This window comes from Paroedura picta, chromosome 11, assembly GCF_049243985.1.
Source record: "Paroedura picta isolate Pp20150507F chromosome 11, Ppicta_v3.0, whole genome shotgun sequence".
Lineage (NCBI taxonomy): Eukaryota > Metazoa > Chordata > Lepidosauria > Squamata > Gekkonidae > Paroedura > Paroedura picta.
Window position 1 is genome coordinate 43,854,562 of NC_135379.1, and position 18,848 is coordinate 43,873,409.

At 44.2% G+C, this 18,848-nt stretch overlaps 1 protein-coding gene across 6 annotated transcripts in view; it reads left to right on the forward strand.

The window, feature by feature from the left end:
• ELMO1 (engulfment and cell motility 1) overlaps positions 1-18,848 on the forward strand; it is a 319,611-nt gene that overhangs the window by 85,587 nt on the left and 215,176 nt on the right. For all 6 annotated transcript variants that reach the window (XM_077302738.1, XM_077302743.1, XM_077302739.1 and 3 more), the window contains exon 5: positions 17,148-17,198. In XM_077302738.1, the coding sequence (XP_077158853.1) occupies positions 17,148-17,198 (51 nt within the window). The remainder of the gene's footprint in view (positions 1-17,147; positions 17,199-18,848) is intronic.

Sequence of the window (18,848 nt, forward strand, 5' to 3'; positions counted from 1 at the left end):
CTGGCCAGCTCGGATTAGGGCTGGATTTCAGAGCCGTTTTTACAAATGTCAGATTGAAGATTTTCTCACAGTAGTAGGAAGCAAAACTTAATACACTGTTTTCTTAAAGGCCTTCCAGGTGTAGCACCTGCAGGGTCTCCTGGCTATTCACATTGTGCCTACAGACTCAAGAAAATGCATGTGCGTACAGGCAGATGGTTGTAATTCGATAGAGAACGCACAAGAAATCTCATGCTAGTAAGAGACGGGCATCCTGTTTGTGGGTTGAAAGTTGTGCTGGTATTTTTTTTTTTAGATTAATATAATAATGCATTAATCCTTGTCAGTTACTGCCATTTTTCAACACACATATAAATGTACTCTTAAAAGAAAGGAGCTTCGGTTTGGAATGGCTAATGCTGCTGCTGCTGTTATTGGTATTATCATTAGTGGGGACATCTTTGTAGGTCTTTGGTCACTGGAGAGATATTTTCTAGCACTGAAACTTAAAATGACCATTACTGCTGCTTATTAGCAATTACCTAATACCTGGCCAATGTAAAAATAATCTAGGGGAGAAATGTGATTCCTCCCCCCGGATTATTAATTTATTTCAGTAATTTTATCTTAGTTTTGTCCACAGTGGACCCAAGGTGGTTTACACAATGGGGAAAAATAGGCTTGAAATAAACAGCAAAAAAAAAAAAGAGCCAATAAATAATACAGTGTTGTTATCACCTCCTGGCCAGTCCTGTGTCTGGTAGTCTGACTGGCTTAAAAATTGATTCAACATCCCTTCCATGTCGCAGGGACATAAATGGGACTTCCCTGGACCCCCTTCTCTGAGACCTTGGTGCAGGTATTAAGGGGAGGGGAGTGGAGGTAGAAGGCTTGAATGGCACAGAGCTCTGGAGGGCCCTGGATGATCCTGGGCACGCATGCTGTGACCAGCTGCTAACTTAACATTATGGTGATACCTCTTTAGCAGGCATCCCTTCTGTTGCAGCAATGAAAGCAGTATGCAGTTTGGTGCCCAAATCATGGTTCATCATGTTACACTGCACCTTGGATAATGAAAATTATTCCTACCACGTCACATTCTTTACAAATAACTTTTCAAGATCCAAGATGTGGTATAAAATAAGATGGATTTTATTAACTATCTACTTGACTTAGAACTCAGTGTTAGAAGGAACTCCAGCTACTACCTGTTGTGGTTGCAACATCCGGCCCCAATACCAGTGCTGGTTTGTCAGTCCTATAGATCGGAAGGTGCGTTGTTAACATGATGGGACCTTTCAGCCAGTGGAAGAGAAGCGTGCACATCTGGAAATATCACATTCTCTGGTGAAAGCATTGAACTAGGCAGAGAACACGCTGTTGGCAAAATCCCACAATGTCGTTTTCCTTTCCCCCAAAGGAAATTTGAATATTAATAGAATTTCCTCTCTTTCTTTTTGGAAATGGACTTCTCTGGAAGCTTGGTCATTTCCTCCTTTCTAGTACCTGAGTTTCCGTTGCCTTAGACAACAGTAACAACCCTAAAAGCAACAGAGAGCATCTCAAATCAAAGGAAGTAGCATTAGCAATCATGTAGAAATTTTAACCTGGAAAAGTAGCTTGGCTTTTCAGTACTGAAGTCCTTGTGAGGGAAACTTCAAAGCACTTTCTTTGCCTTTTTTCTGTTCACTTATATCTATGGGGAACATACAGACCTTGCTTTCCCTCCTTTCCTTCACCCTGTGCATCCATTACAGATGGGTCAGAATGATGGGGAAGTTGCATCAAAGCCTTTCAAGAGGTCTCTGATGTGGCAGCCAGACTCAGGAAGACCAAGCCAGCTAGAAGTAGACAAACTGGAGCGTGTCCAGAGGAGGGCAACAAAGATGGTGAGGGGTTTAGAGACCAAGACGTATGAAGAAAGTTTGGGGGAGCTTGGTCTGTTTAGCTTGGAGAGGAGATGATTGAGAGGGGATTTGATAGCCATCTTCAAGTATTTAAAAGGCTGCCATGTAGAGGATGGAGCAGAATTGTTCTCTCTTGCCGCGGAGGGACGGACCAGAACCAATGGAATGAAATTAATTCAAAAGAAATTCCGTCTAAACATCAGGAAGAAGTTCCTGACAGAGTGGTTTCTCAGTGGAACAGGCTTCCTCGGGAGGTGGTGGGTTCTCCATCTTTGGAAATTTTTAAACAGAGGCTGGATAGCTATCTGATGGAGAGGCTGATTCTGTGAAGGCTTAAGGGAGTGGCAGGTTACAGTGGATGGGCAATAGGGTTGTGAGTGTCCTGCATGGTGCAGGGGGTTGGACTAGATGACCCAGGAGGTCCCTTCCAACTCTATTATTCTGTGATTCTTTGATTCTAGAAGATTGGTTCTGGGCTCAGCCGCAATGACCAAGCCACCTGGTAATGAAAAATGAATGTTAAATAAATAAAAAAGCAACAACTCCCTGAGGAGCTAGCTAACAGAAAGACATTTCAAGGGTAATTTTCAGGGTACTTTTAGCTCAGGTAACGATGCCAGGGCCCTTGGAATTATAGCTCATTTCCAGGTGACAGAGATTGGTTCCTCTTGAGAAAATGGCTGCTTTGGAAGGTGGCTTCCACAGCATTATACTCCACTGAGGCCCCTCCCCATCCCAAATCCCGCCCATTCTCTGGCTCCACCCCCAAAGTCTCCATGTATTTCTCAACCCAGAACTCGGCAACCCTGGGCCCAGAGGGCAACAGCATACAAAATTCCAGAGGTCATTCTTGGGAACTGGGCGAGTGTTTTAGGGTTGCCAACTCCAGGTTAAAAGACACCTGGCAAATTTAGAGGTGGAACCTGAGGAGGGTAGAGTTTTGTGAAGGGAAAAACTTCAGTGCCGCATAATCCCATCAAGGTGAGCATCCAAAGCAGCCATTTTCTCCAGGTGAACTGATCTCGGTCACCTGGAGGTTAGTTGTAATAGTGGGGACTCTCCAGCCACTACCTGGAGGTTGGCAACCCCATGCTGCCTGTCCTCATGTGACCTTTGGATTGGCGCTGAGTTCTGTGCAGGGCCTCTGACCTGGACAGCCCAAGCTAGCTCGAGCCTGTCAGATCTCAGAAGTTAAACCCTGGTTAGGACTTGGATGGGAGATCTCCAAGGAAGTCCAGGGTTGCTATGCAGCGGCAGACCATGGAGAGCTACCTCTGTTTGTGCCTTGCCTTGAAAGCCTTATGAGTGGCATAAAAAAGTGGAGAGGCAGAAAATGAGAATTATGTCTAGAAATCAGCTATGACTTACAGCCGCTCTGCTTACACTAGATGGACCTTTGGTCAGATCTGATTACTGGCGGGGGGGGGGGGATGGGGGACCTTTATGTGAAGCCTTTTCTTTTCTCTTCACCCCACCTCACCGTTTTTTAAAACCTGCCGAACTATTGCGAGTGTCCCTGGAAGCCAGCAAGCACTGCGTTGTCTGTTTTTAGCGTGGCATTTTACACCTTCGGATTTCGTGGGTGTGTGGGCAAGTCTCCTCACCTGGATTCCCCTCCAAATTTCTAGAAACCTTCTCTTTCTTCTGTGTGGATTAAAACATAAATAATCTGTTTAAGCCCTGGACACGAGCGAGAATGTTCCGTGGAAGAAAAGTTGCTTTTTCATCTGGCCAGTTTTCCCTCTGAATAATATGTGGAATTGTCTACGTATCCGCAGGCAGATCTCTTTGCCAGGCTAAAGACAGCTTTGTGTGTGGGAGAGGCTCTGCAAATGAACCGCAAACAAGGAGACAGAGGCATTCTGACGGTTTCTGTGCTTCACTTATTAGATACTCTGACAGGGGCTCTACCCCAGGGGTAGTCGACCTGTGGTCCTCCAGATGTCCATGGACTACAATTCCCATGAGCCCCTGCCAGCATTTGTAGTCCATGGGCATCTGGAGGACCACAGATTGACTGTCCCTGCTCTACCTGACCCAATTCTTCAGGATATGCTTGGATTGCAGGGGATGTATTTCCATGTTAGAAAACATACAGCTGTGCAATAGAAAAGCCAGCAATAGAAAGATTGCTCAGCTGCTGTTTGTGTCTTGACTGACCGGGGAGAAGGCCCTGTGGCCCGGCGGAGGTGCCAGGTGTGCTTGCCAGGCCGTGGGGAAGTGTTCGAGCCACCGGGGGAGAGAGGGAACAGACTGCTTCCCCACGGCGCCTCACAAGGGAGGGGAAGGGCCCGTTCAAAGCCCGTTCTTATGAATGGCTTTGCAGATAGTATTAAATAATGCACTCTTATCTAAAACCAATTATGAAGTATAGCTGGGTGGTTAAGGGAAATCTGTTAGGTGTAGCCCCAACAAATACTGGTATAGTGGTTCTTTTTGGAGCACCACCTTCTAAAATATGTAATTTCTAGGAACACCACTCTCAGCTGTTGTTTTACTCCGCATAGAGAGTGCATCTCGTGTGTGTCAGAAAAAAAAACTTTTGAAAGTTTTCCTTGACCACCCAGCGTTTGGTCTGTTCATGTGCAGTTAGTTCTTGTGTAGTTTTTAAATATAGTTTTTACTTTGGTTTTAACCTAATATTGGTGCACTTTAATAAATAATGGTTAAAATTCTATATTGTTTTATAGCTCAACTTTCGGGTTCCTTTATTTTTTCACAAGCCACAAGTAAGCTGGATCTAAACGGCACTCCATACCAGGCAGATTTTTATTCATATAGGCATGTTTGATGCCACATGTGTGTAGGGCATAGATCATAGAATCATAGACTAGAATCATAGAGTTGGAAGGGGCCATACAGGCCATCTAGTCCAACCCCCTGCTCAACGCAGGATCAGCCCAAAGCATCCTAAAGATCTTAATTGCATGTTTGAAATTTTCCTGGCTGAAGACTTATCGGCCATTCTGGCATTTCTATGGTTGCCAGGCTCCAGGTGGTGGCTGGAGATATTCTAGGTTTACAACTGAACTTATAGAGATGATCTGGAGAAAATGGCTGCTTGGGAAGGTCAACTCTGTGGCATTATATCCCACTGAAGTCCCTTCCCTCCTCAGACACTGATTTCTTCAGCCTCTGCTCCCAGAATCAACAAGTATATCCCAGTCTGGACCTGGCAACCCTGCTCCATCCCCCAAATTACCATGTATCTTCCATTCCAGAGCTGGCAAATCCTAGGTCTAGCCCAAGTACCTGATGAGTGTGAGTCATATGACTTGGCCATCTCTGTGGACCCCTGGGTGGCTGGAGCCCTTGGGAATCTGTTCCTTAGTCCTCACAGTCCTGAGTCTTTGACTTATATGCTTGGCTTCCTTTCCAGATAAAATCTTGTTTAACATCTTTATGCGCCCTCTTGCTGAATTAGTGCGGAGGTTTGGGCTGGGATGCCATCAGTATGCAGATATCACATTGGAACAAGATGGCGGCCGGAGGAGTCCACAAAGCAGACTGCTCCTAATTAAATTGGCCTAAAAATCCAAAGAAAAGCTGCCCAAAAGCCCCAAATTTGGCTAATCTACCCAAGACTCAATCTAAACAAACAAACAAACAAACAAAAATACCCAGACCAACATCCAGACCACCAATCTAAAAAAGGAAATTTTGGACAGAGTTGGACAGAATCTGAAGCAGACCATCAAACCAAGGGGCAGAGACAAGCCAAATAAACATACAATTGGAACAAAGGTAAACAAAGACAGGGAAAAGAAAGGAAAAGGGAAACCCCGACAAACTGGAAAGGAGACCAAAAACAACACCAATAATGCAGAGAGAACAAAGAAAAGCTGAAACTGTCACCAAGCTGCCTTGCTGGGACTCATAGCCTCCTGCAGCCACCCAGGGAAACCTAGCTAACAAGCCCACTGTCCAACTGCTTCCCTTATATATATATATATATATATATATATATATATATATATATATATATATATATATATATATATATATATATATATATATATATATATATATATATATATATATATATATATATATATATATATATATATATATATATATATATATATATATATATAATAAATACAACAAGTCAAGACTGTATAAGTGTTTTCACTTGCAGTCAATTCTTGTTACTCTGCCCCTATTCCCACTCTCCTAATTTCAAATTAGAATGTAAACTCCTTGAGGCAGGGACCTTGCTTTTGGGTAGAGTCCTCTGTCCACGGAGATCCCTTAACATTTCCCCTTTTAGCATTATAACCGGCAACGCTGTGCAGTCCTTGTGTTGCATGCCAGGTGGGTCCAGTCGTGATAATTTTGCTTTCTGGTGTCTGCAGTTTTTAGGCAGGCTTGAGTTGATGTCTCCTGATTTAGGAATGCTGGCTCCAAATTGGGAAATACCTGGGGATTTGGGGGATGTAGTCTAAGGAGGGTGTGGTTTGGGGAGGGAAGGGACTTCAGTAGGGTATAATGCTATGGAGCCCACCTTCCATTTTCTCCATGTGGACTGACTGCTGTTGGCTGGAGACCCTCTGTAATCACAGAAAGCTATCGCTTGAAGCAGGGGTAGTCAACCTGTGGTCCTCCAGATGTTCATGGACTACAATTCCCATGAGCCCCTGCCAGCAAATGGGAATCGTAGTCCATGGACATCTGGAAAACCACAGGTTGACTACCCCTGACTTGAAGGTTGGTGGTGCTGCCTTCAATGGGAGCAGCTGTGTGGCTGTTTTGAGAGGCAATTGGGACCTGCCAAAAGTAGCCTTCAGGGTCTGATGAGTGGGGAGATTTCTGCACACTCTGCTTTTCACCTTCAGGAATTAAAATAAGCTTAGGCTGCCTCTTGCTACTCCAGCATTAGACCATTATGCAAATGAGGCCTTGGTTGGACCTCTTATCAAAACAAGCTTTGCTTGGGTTACAAATTGGCATCAGCATGATATTTAAAAATCCATTATCCTGCAGTACAGGGTGGGCAGTACGGCTGCTGAAAACTGTTAATAAAATCCTCAAGCTCTTAGATGAGAAAAAGTCAGCGTTTGGCATTCAGGCCTCTTGCAAGCTGCCCAGCTTTGAGAATTCCACGTTTTATTAAAAGGGTGTGTTGTCCTCGTAGATGCGGTTACAAAGAAAAGCTTGAAAAGGGGACAAAAGAAATTCTTTGGGAGTGGATATTTGGGCCTGGGACACATAGAAGTGGCCTGCCATGGATATCCAAGCTGAAGAAAACAGTGGAAATAAACAAAAGACTTGATTTGGTGGGTGAAGGCAAAGGAGATTGATGAAGGGGGAGGGTTGGTTTATTTCTCCACTGCAAGAACCACAAGAATGAGAGCTCCCAGATTTTATTCTAATGTCTTGCCTTGTAACCAGTTCTAGCAATTTACTGGTTCCAAATCATGAATCATTTTTGTGTGGATATGTGAGGTTGCAGAAATGAAAGGGCATCTGCAAGACAAAATAAGCTTTCTGTCCTGCGGTGAGCGGTTCTTTTTTTTTTTTTTTAAGTGTTCCCTGAAATGACAGTGCTTTGCTGGCATAAACCCCACTTACCTTCAAGAAAGTTGGAGCGCTTGGAGGATGCGGCTATGACAGCATTTACTAATAGTGATTATGTGTTTAGCTACATGGCTTATTTCCGAGCACCTCTAACTGAAGTCACAAACAGGAGATGCTTGGGGAGGTGAAGGTGTGTGGACTGTAAGTGACACAAAAATCCTTGTGCACAGGAAACATGATGCCAAGGAATGCTTACCCTATATACTCGTGTATAAGCCTAGTTTTTAAAAACATTTTTTCACACTGAAAAAGCCCTCCTCGGCTTATATGTGGGTATATACGGTAACTGAAATAAAAGCCTGCTCCAGCCAGCCAATCGTTGCACTTCCTTTTACAAAGCTGTACTGCAAGCTGAGCTTGCTCTGGCAGTTTGTAGGACATCAATGGTTTGACTGAGTTACTGTGATGTTTTTTTTTTAGTGAAAAGTGGGAGGGGGGTCTGGCAAAAACCAGCAGCTATTCATCCTCTTGACTTTTCTGTATTTGTCGTGGGGGGCGCGCGATGGGAGAGCCTGTGATGATGGAGCATGTCCCACCCTCGGCTTATATGCGAGTCAATATGTTTGCCCAGATTTTGTGGTAAAATTAAGTGCCTCGGGTTATGCTGACCCCCACTTTCTTGATGTGATGCTTACAGATCTTCATTATAACTGGACTGAAAGCTGCTCTTGTACAGATTTCTGCCACTTTCCAGCCTTGAGGTATTTGCTGCAGGGCCTTGACTAGGGATTTGCTTAAAAGCCCATGTGGTTCATAGATGCTTCCACATTGAAAGTGAGCATTCTGGACCCAAATGGAACTACAAAAAACAAAAAAAACCCCTCCACGTTTTACCAACTTTTCCATGTACTGAAACACTTCAAGCTGTATGAGAGAGACCGTGTTTTGTAACACTGTGCCATGGAGTGAGAGAATCTGCCCGTGAATAGAAAACTAGCATGTAAAGAGGTTGGACAACACTTTCTTGCTGCTCTCCCATTGAGAAGTGTTCAAACATTTATTTAAAATAACTGGAAATCCCTAGAAGTGCTGTAAATACCCACATAAAAGGAAGCAGGATAGATCTAGAAATCCTAAACATGGGAAATTACTGAAAATGTATTCCAATATTTGGAAATGCCAGAATTAGAAGACAGAAGAAGGAGGAGGAGGAGAAGGACTGACACCCTGTGAGGGAGGTGAGACTGAGAGAGCTCTGATATTACTGAAGAAGAAGAGTTGGTTTTTATATCCCAGTTTGGTGTGAGAGCCAGTTTGGTGTAGTGGTTAGGAGTGCAGATTTCTAATCTGGCATGCCAGGTTCAATTCTGCACTCCCCCACATGCAACCAGCTGGGTGACCTTGGGCTCGCCACAGCACAGATAAAGCTGTTCTGACTGAGCAGGAATATCAGGGCTCTCTCAGCCTCACCCACCTCACAGGGTGTCTGTTGTGGGGAGAGGAAAGGGAAGGCGACTGTATGCCATTTTGAGCCTCCTTCGGGTAGGGAAAAGCGGCATATAAGAATCAACTCTTCTTCTTCTTCATCCCGCTTTTCTCTACCCTAAGGAGGCTCAAAGCAGCTTCCAATCACCTTCCCTTTCCTCTCCCCACAACAGACACCCTGTGAGGGAGGTGAGGCTGAGAGAGCCCTGATATTACTGCTTGGTCAGAACAGCTTTATCAGTGCCATGGTGAGCCCAAGGTCACCTAACTCTATATGGAGGAGCGGGGAATCAAACTCAGCTCTGAACGAGAGAAAAGAAGGAAAGCCAACAACTGCAACATGTTAAGAGATTTAAGCTAAAGGTAAAGCTATCCCCTGTGCAAGCCCTGGGTCATGTCTGATCCTTGGGGTGACGCCCTCCAGTGTTTTCATGGCAGACTCAATACGGGGTGGTTTGCCAGTGCCTTCCCCAATCATTACCGTTTACCCCCCCCCCCCCGCAAGCAGGGTACTCATTTTACCGACCTCAGAAGGATGGAAGGCTGAGTCAACCTTGAGCCGGCTGCTGGGATTGAACTCCCAGCCTCATGGGCAAAGCTTTCAGACTGCATGTCTGCTGCCTTACCACTCTGCGCCGCAAGAGGCTCTGTCAAGAGATTTAGATAACAATAATATAGAATGGCCATGATAGAGTTCTACCCCAGTTCTACAAACCTATCTCTTTATTTAATGTAGATTACAAAAGCTTCACCACAGTAATGGCAGAACATTTAAGAAAATGCATTCCAAATTTATCACATGCTGTTCAAACAGGAATGTATCAAAGAGGTATATGATGCAACTGAATTTGTGAATAAAGCAGTTTTTGTTTTTGGATGCTGAGAAAACACTGGATTACCTAACATAGCGTTTTTTTAATCAAACGTACTTCAGAATATGGATGCGGCCCAGAGTCCTGGAACTAGATGCAACCTATATTCGAAACAACAAGCAATGATTTAATAAATTAAATACTAATAGAAGCAATTTTGATTGAAAAAGGAATATACAAGGGCTGTTCACCGTCACCTTTGTTATTTACCTTAGGGATAGAGATTTTAGCTATAAGGATACAAGGAATAAAGGTAGGTGATATAGAACTTAAATTGAAAAGTTATGCAGACAATGTGGGTTTAACAATTTTGGATCCACAAAAATTGTTACAGTATGTGATGGAACAAGAGCCTCTTGTTGCTTTCAGCCGTCTGAAAGCTTTGCCCATGAGGCTGGGAGTTCAATCCCAGCAGCCGGCTCAAGGTTGACTCAGCCTTCCATCCTTCCGAGGTCGGTAAAATGAGTACACAGCTTGCTGGGGGGTAAACGGTAATGACTGGGGAAGGCACTGGCAAACCACCCCGTATTGAGTCTGCCATGAAAACACTGGAGGGCGTCACCCCAAGGGTCAGACATGACTCAGTGCTTGCACAGGGGATACCTTTACCTTTACCTTTATGTGATGGAACATATTTAAGAATTTAGATCCTCTCAGTGTCCAAAACTAACAGGAAGAAGTCAAAAAGGGTCATGAAATTCTTTATACAACAAGAAGATATTATAATAGGTACAGAGTATGCTGTAGCCATGGCTACAATTAAATATCTGGAGAAAATATGATTGGACAAAATTGTAATCTGATCAGATTGTAATTGTGATCAAAAGACCTGGAAACTGATACAAGCAGATTTATCTAGATGGAAATAAATTAATTTCATGGCTGGATAGAATTTCAAGGATAAAAAATTGGGCAGCACCAGCAGTGTGTCAATGAAACAAAATGGGGGGGGGGGGGAGCCAAGTGATGGATGACTTTGTTTAATAAATTAATCATCCATCACCTGGCATTTTTTTCCTTTTTGGTGGGTAGAATATCAACCAACAAATGAATGTATTGTGAAAATTAAATTTTTGTTTTTCAAACTTCTAAAAAACCTCTCATAGATATTGGAAGGAAATACATGGAGGAAATTGAGAATGTATTAAAATTTTCTTCTATACATAGAGAAGAAAGACTATTGACAGAGTGGCAAAATTGATTGGGAATGGCAAGAAAAAAAGAGAATAGTTTGTAAAGCACTTTGAGATAAGAAAAAACAGGAGGGTTAGCAGTTTAAATATAAAATTATATTATCAACCAGCAGGTTTGGTCTGGATTGTCGACTGGGTTAAAAATCCAAGACAAAGAATAGTAAAATTAGCAGACTTTGATGAAAATTTACACAGTTATTTAAGGATAAAGAAATGAACCAAGATGATCATAACATAAGAACGGATTGATATAACTAGAGATGGACTTTTGAGAATATGGTTCATGTCAAAACATACAAAACAAAAAGCTTACTTATATCGATGGCTATCCAAGTTATTACTTCATTTTGAAGCAGAAGAACAAGTGAAAAAATTATGAGTAAATTTATGCAGATAGATGGAATCTTTGACCATATGTGCCAGACTTGTACTTTCCCCCAAAGATTTTGGAAGGAAACACATGGGAAAATGCAGAATTTATTAAAAATTTAAATTCCATTTTGAAAATAAGAGTCTGCTGTTGTGAATATTGGCTAATAAATTGCTGAAATTTTCAGAAAAGATATTTGAATAAATGATGGCAGCGGCTAGAATCATTTATGTAGCACAATGGAAATTAGTCATTTGCCTAAGCTTATAAGAATGGGAAAATAAATTTGCCAGCTATGTAGGATTGGCAAAATTAGTGACCCATTTGAGAAACTGATCAGTTCCGAAATTTGAGGAGAGATGTTATGTAAGCAGAAGACAAACTTAGAATGAGAAACAGTTTAAAAACTGTATCAAAATGTCTTGCAAGGCATATAGACATATCGCAGTGCAGAAACAAAATGAGAACAAGTTTAGAATATAAAGGTGTGAGGAAGTAGATTTTAAACAAAACTATTCCTTATTTTTCCTTGTGAAATATATCTCAGACTTTCTTTTCAATTTGGTACATTAAAACCTGTGACTGGTATGTGGGAATGATGAAAATAGTAATATAGTTGTAAAATACATCAGCTGTGAAATTTGAGTTGTTTGAAATAAGGATTACAGTAATTTATAGGAAATGTCCTGACAATTATAATTAAGATTATGTGGGGAAGAAATGCTTTCTGTTCCATATGCCTGGTACTATATAATAATTTTTGATATATGTGGTCTGTTGTATGGTCCTATTTTTCTTTTACATCCCTTTTATATAATTATCCTGTTTCTTAAATTAAAATATATTATATAAAAAGAGCAAGCAGATTTTTCAGCCATTTATAACAGAGCAGCTTTAAAAAACGTTCTTTAACTGGCTGTGACGAGTATATCACGGGCACTGTAATTACTGCAATAACTCTTCTTTCTCTGCAGTGTTTCATTTCTTCTTGCTGGACAAGAACAATTTTTGTAATGCCAACACATACTGCAGTTTCTGTGTGCCCTTGGTCATGATGCCTGACAGCGACCCATTATGCACAGCAGCAGCCATGCTGTGTACTTATGGGGGAGGGAATCCCCTGGAGTATGGGCTGCCCTGGCGGCAGCAGAGGTAAAGAGGGGAGTGGGGGAAGTGGGGGTAATGGGGCCCCTACCGCACAATGGCGGGGGGTGGCAAGGGGCATGCAGTGTCCCTCCAGGGACACCGTAGATTGAGGGAAGGGCCAGGCCAAGAGGTCCGGCTCTTCCACTTATGCACTGGGATGGCCCGACCCAGCCCCTGCTGGCATCTGCGGCATCCGAGAGAACGCGGAATATTTTGTGTCCCCTTGTCGCAGGTCTTCCTGGGTGCCGTGCGGGGCCAGGGCTGGGATGGCGGCAGTAGGGTGCATAACTGGGGCCTCCGCCATCCCGGATTTCCAGCCCCGTGCATAATGGGTCATATAGAACCTATGTCGAGCCCCCACGCATCAAAGTCTCATGTCATTGAATGTCCCACCTTACTTAACATGTGTATTTGTCAGAATATCACATGTCTTCTGGATTTTTTCCCCATTTTAACACAGTTGCTTTAATCACTGTGTGTGTGTGTGTGTGTGAGCATTGGGGGGGGGGGTAGGATTAGCAGCCTTCCTACAATGAAATATTTATTACAATTACAGGAGACTTGCTGCTCCTACACATTCTCTTTCAAAATATGGGGTCTGGATCTACACGAAATCTGTGTTTCTTTTCTGCTGCAACCCTTTCCCATCATTCCACAGGGTCCCTTATCCTGCCCCCCCCCCCCCCCAAAGCCATAGTCCATGGAGATCAGCAAGTTGTCAAGGGAAGGGGAGGCAGGAAAGCTCAATTTTGCCATTGAAATATTTCATCTGGATTCAACCCACCCTGACAGTTCAGGTACTTTGGGAGAAGGGAAGGTGTGCCTAGGTAAAGAACCAGATTTGTGTCTGTTCTGATAAACCACTGTATGGATTATTTGCTTCAGGGCATCATGGCAAAACGGTGGAGTTTCTTGCAGATATTGTGACGTTCAAAATCAGCCCAGAGACACTTAACCATTATTTTCTGGGGGAAGAGTCTGTTTTGAAAATAATGAGCAGAAATGAGAATCTGTTTACGAGGCCCAGCCCTTCATCCCGTGCCCATTATTTCTTTGGGTTTAAACAGAGAGATTAGCTTTGTGTAAACGCATCCATTGGAATTAACTGACATGCTGAATGTGGTTTCATTCAGTCTAATGCAGAACATCCCTTTGGTTTAATTGTGCTCTTATGGACTGTTTCCTTGCAGGCTCTTAAGTAATTGTTTGGGAATGGAGAGACAAAATTGGATTTTTAATTGGAGAGCAGCTATTTCCACTTAGACGCTGGCTGGCCCGTTGCCTTAGAAAGCTGATGCTTTTGGATGCAGTCCAATGGCATGCATGGAATGTATGTAAGCCCCTGTTTACCCGTGGTGCTTTCAGACTTTTTTGTTGTTGTTGTTGTTGTTCTTGGTTGCTGTGGAACCACAAGGGACGTGCCCTTGCGAGATAGCATCTGATACCGCTGTGGCGACAGCAGCCATCGTAATAATACTTCACATTTTTATAGCTCTTTGGAGTGTTCACAGCATGTTTCCTTCCATGTTTCAATAACGCTTCCAAAAACATTGTGTGCCAGCTGAATACTGCTATTCTATGTTGCCCAGAGGGGGCTCGAATCTGAAGGATGGTAGACTGTCTAAGCCAGTGGTCCTCAACCTTCCTAATGCCGCGACCCTTGAATGCAGTTCCTCATGTTGTGGTGACCCCCAACCATAGAATTATGCAAGGGTTCTTTCACTGAAATTAAACTGAAACTGACCAATGGCATGAAGTTCCGTTAAAATCAATCCAGTGGCACCTTTATGACCAAGAAAAATGTATTCAGGGCGTGAGCTTTCGCGTGCTTGCACCTTTCCCTTCTTCTTCCCACAATAGACACCCTGTGAGGTAGGTGGAGCTGAAGGAGCTCAGACAGAGGTGCTCTGAAAGAACAGCTCTAAGAGAATTGCAACTAGCTCAGGGTCACCCAGCTGGCTGCATGTGGAGGAGGAGGAGGAGGGAATCAGACTACTGAAGACCACTCCTACAGGAACAAATTACGTAAGGACAGAAGAGCCCTGTTGGATCAGGCCAACGGTCCATCTAGTCCAGCAGTCTGTCTCACACAGTGGCCAACTAGTATCTCTGGATGACCAACACAAGGCATAGAGGCCAAGGCCTTTCCCTTAAGTTGCTTCTCAGCCCTGTGATTCAGAGGTTTACTGCCTCTGGTGTGGTGGTCCCCTTCACTCACCATGGCTAAATATTAATAGACTTATCGTCCATGAATCTATCTAATCCCCCTTTAAAGCAGATTCCTGTGGTCATCTCTACATCCTCTGGCAGCGAATTGCACATTTTAATTACTCCCTGTGTAAAGTAGTAACTACATAGTAAAATCAGGGTCCAGTAGCACCTTTAAGACCAACAAAGATTTATTCAAGGTGTGAGCTTTCGAGTGCAAGCACTCTTCTGAGGAAGAGATGTGCTTGCACTCGAAAGCTCACACCTTGAATAAATGTTGGTCTTAAAGGTGCTACTAGACTCTGATTTTATTGTGCTACTTCAGACCAACACGGCTACTCATTTGAATCTTGCCATTTTAATGTACGCTCCAGTGCCTGTGTTTTGTGTCTCACAGAGAACGTGAAATGGTAATATCGGATCTCACGGGCTCATTCCAGTGGTTTTTCAGAGGGCACGAGGCTGCTATGGAAAACAGAGCACTGGAGAAATAACTCTGCGATGCTGACAGATGTTTAATGATAGGTTTAAGCAGACCCACACGCTCCGAGTATGTGATGTCAGTTCAGAGTTGGGTTTCACAGTACCATGTTACTCATGCCTTTCCCACAGAATGTGGGCTGCAAAGGGTTTCTCAGTAGTTGGCTGTGGAACCACAGTGCACTGCTTGAGGAACTGAACTTTGAGAACATCAGTAGTATTTTGCTTCCTTTTGGAGACACAAGGGAAAGCTGAGGGCAGTTGTTCCTTCTTCCTTCAGACCATGGGCATTTGGGGGAATACTTAGGGTTGTTCGATTTACTTTCAAAGCGGAGAGGGAATTCCTTGGGCAGTGTTTGCAGGGTGAGTCTTAACCTCTCTATGTGTCCAGTTAAGAGCACAGGAAGGTTGTATCTGTACCCTGCACCAGCATACATGTCTTCCCAGCACGGAGTGGAAAAGTCCCCTCAAAGTTGTTCCTTCTCACTCTGGTAATTTCCCTCACGGGTGTTTGCCCAGAATAATGAGTCCGTGTCCACAAAGGACAGTCCTGAATGACTATCTCCCTCCCCTCCCGGGCATTGTGTTGTTGATTTCCCTCCCACATTGGGTTGCCAGGTACCGGGGTGCGGGGATCCCCTGTTCCCACCTCTCATTTCCCGCACAGAGTGGCCATGGTGGCGACCGGCGGTGTGTGATAGCGGAGGCGGCGGCCGGCAGAGGTGGGAGAAGCAGCGGATACCATGGGAATGGTTGCCTCCACACCACCACGATTGTTGTGTGCATGCCACCCACACGCACGCGTTTCCAGCGCCCCACTGGCTTCTGCAGCTGCCCAGTCTGCCCGGAGGGTCGCACCGGTGCCTGCCGAGGAATGCGACAAAAGCCTCGCTCGGTTCTTTTAGAGCTGGCAAGAAAGCGACCCCCTCCCCCTGTGGGTCCAAAGTTGCCCCATCCCGTCTGACTCCGTCAGGCAAGCCCCGCATGTTCTGCAGCAGGGCCGCTGTGGACCCCCCCCCCCCCCATGGTTAAAAGAATAGAGAATGGAGAGAATCGGCGAGCCAAGGGAGCAAGATGCACACCCAAGCCCGGCCCAGAGCGGGACATCAAGCAATGTGGCAGTGGCAGTGGCAGTGGCAGTGGCAGTGGCAGTGGCAGTGGCAGTGGCAGTGGCAGTGGCAGTGGCAGCGGCAGCCCCCTCCCCCGGGCAGGGCCCTCAACCCCCTCCAGTTGGCCATGGCTAGGGGGGGGGCTGCCGGAAGCACCTCTGCAGCGCTACCTGGCAGCTCCTCCGGCTGGCTCCCCTCTGGAATTTGGTGCCGAAGTTGGGGCCTCAGCGAAGAGAATGTTGAGAACTGCTCCCCTAGAGCCTCCATGATTAGGGCTGAAGAGGCAGAAAAGTCCTGCTTCGCTCTTTGCGTGGTGATACGGAACCAACCAAGGCTATTCCTGGTGCATATATTAAAAAGAAAGATTATTATTTAAATTGGCATGTGCGTGGGAGAAGAGATGCAAATGAGTTGCTCCTACCCATTGAGCCCAGAACAACAGCTTTGGAAGACCTTAGAGAGGAAGCCTTTAATTGCTTTCATGATTCGGAGGGTTCTCTCACAGCAGGGGTAGTCAAACTGCGGCCCTCCAGATGTCCATGGACTACAATTCCCAGAAGCCCCTGCCAGCGAATGCTGGCAGGGGTTTCTGGGAATTGTAGTCCATGGACATCTGGAGGGCCGCAGTTTGACTACCCCTGTCTTACAGCAGATATATCCACGGGGAAGCTATCTCAGCATGGTCAGGTGGAGTAAGTTGGATCCTTGGCAATGCTTTTCCTTGTAGCTGCCCTTAATAATACCACCTACAGCAGCAGGGAAAACAGTTTTCATGTGTCATAGGAAATGCCCAATAGCTGCCGCTTGTTCTGTACACCTTTTGCATGATTTATATACATCGATTGCTTTCCTGACGTTTGGAATTTTCTTTTTCCCCCCAGAACCGTAATGAAATTAAAAACGGGACGATACTTCGGTTAACTACATCACCAGTAAGTTACTGATATATGTGCATGCCTTTAATTCCCTCGCTTTGCCCAACAGGGATAAGGTTTTGGCTTTACGTTGTGCTACAGGATAGTTCAGACGACCACATCAGTAATCTTACATGTTATGTATTCAAGGGGGAATCTGCAATAAAGGATTTTAAAAACTGGCTCAAAGGACATTGTGTGTGTCTGTTTAGCAGACAAGGGTTTTTGGATTTGGGGCATCTGTGGATGTCTAATTATAGCAAGTTGAGGTGGGGGTCCTGTGGACAGATGCCACGGGGGCACCACGGTGCTCCTCACAGTTCTGTTTTCAGGTATGCATCTTGGCAGACCCAGCAAACTCCAAAGCTGCACACCAAGAGAAGGTCCCCAACATAATTAACTACATAATTATGTAACTAATTACATAATTAACTGCCACTGAATTTAGGAATCATTTCGGAGACCATGGCTTCACGAAAACCCCATTATCATCTTAAGACCACTTCCTTACAAGAATTATCTGTTGCTTTTTGAACAGCGGGTTGAGTTGGGATTTTTGTGAGACTGGATGCAACCTGTTCCTTTATTCCTGATGTTATTTGCAAAATTTCATATATTTATTTATTAAGCTAGATTTTTTTCTCTGTCTTTCTGAAACCTCTGCAGGCAAACTCAGTTTCCAAGGTTACAGCAAGAACAGGCTGGTTTCTCCTGTTTTCTTTGCTCTTTCTATCTTTCCAATGAATCATTCCTCTTTCAGTTCTCAGAAACTCTGTATCTCCTGCTTTTCCCTCCCCCAATAGCCTCATCTCTTATCTGTCCTTGTAATTCCAGTCGTTTAACAGGGACCTCACTGTAGGTACTCTGTCCCTTGTATGCTCTTTCCAGCTGTTTCCAGAAGCTCCTTCTGCCCCTTCCTTGGAATTGGCTTCATGCTGACATGAAGGAGAGTATCATCCACAACTTAATAAAAAAAAACCCAACAACTGTTGTACAACAACGCTGCTCATTCCACACCAAAGAATTTCTACAGCCATAGGGAATTTATGAGAGCTGTTGACTTGGTTTATAGCTAAATGTTTTCCATATCTTGCAAATTAGATGAGCATAAAGACAGATGTAGAATTCAGAGAGTGGTCACAGGAGGGGTTCTCTCCAAAATGTGAATCTGGCTGCAAAATTAGTACTATACTCAGTCTGTTTTAGTATTATCCTACCGAGGGGGTGTTGAAATGAAGGAAGCAAAGATATATGCCCTTCTAATAAAATCAGAGTCCAGTACCACCTTTAAGACTAACAAAGATGTATTCAAGGTGTGAGCTTTCGAGTGCAAGCACTCGAAAGCTCACATCTTGAATAAATCTTTGTTAGTCTTAAAAGTTGCTACTGGACTCTGATTTTATTGTGCTGCTTCAGACCAACACGGCTACTCATTTGAATCAATGCCCCTCTAATGTAAGGCTTTTTGGCAAGCATGTTATTTTCCATGCCACAGATGTGTGTAATACTTCAGCTTTGCTCCTCCCTTGATACATTTCAACCTGGCTGTCATCTTCTCTTTTTTAGCAGGGTCCCATGCTTCCTCTTGCCGAAGGAAACAAAATTATAAACAGTTTAAAAAAATTGCAAGAATAGCTGTTGGGGGAGCTAGCCAAGTTACTGGGGGAA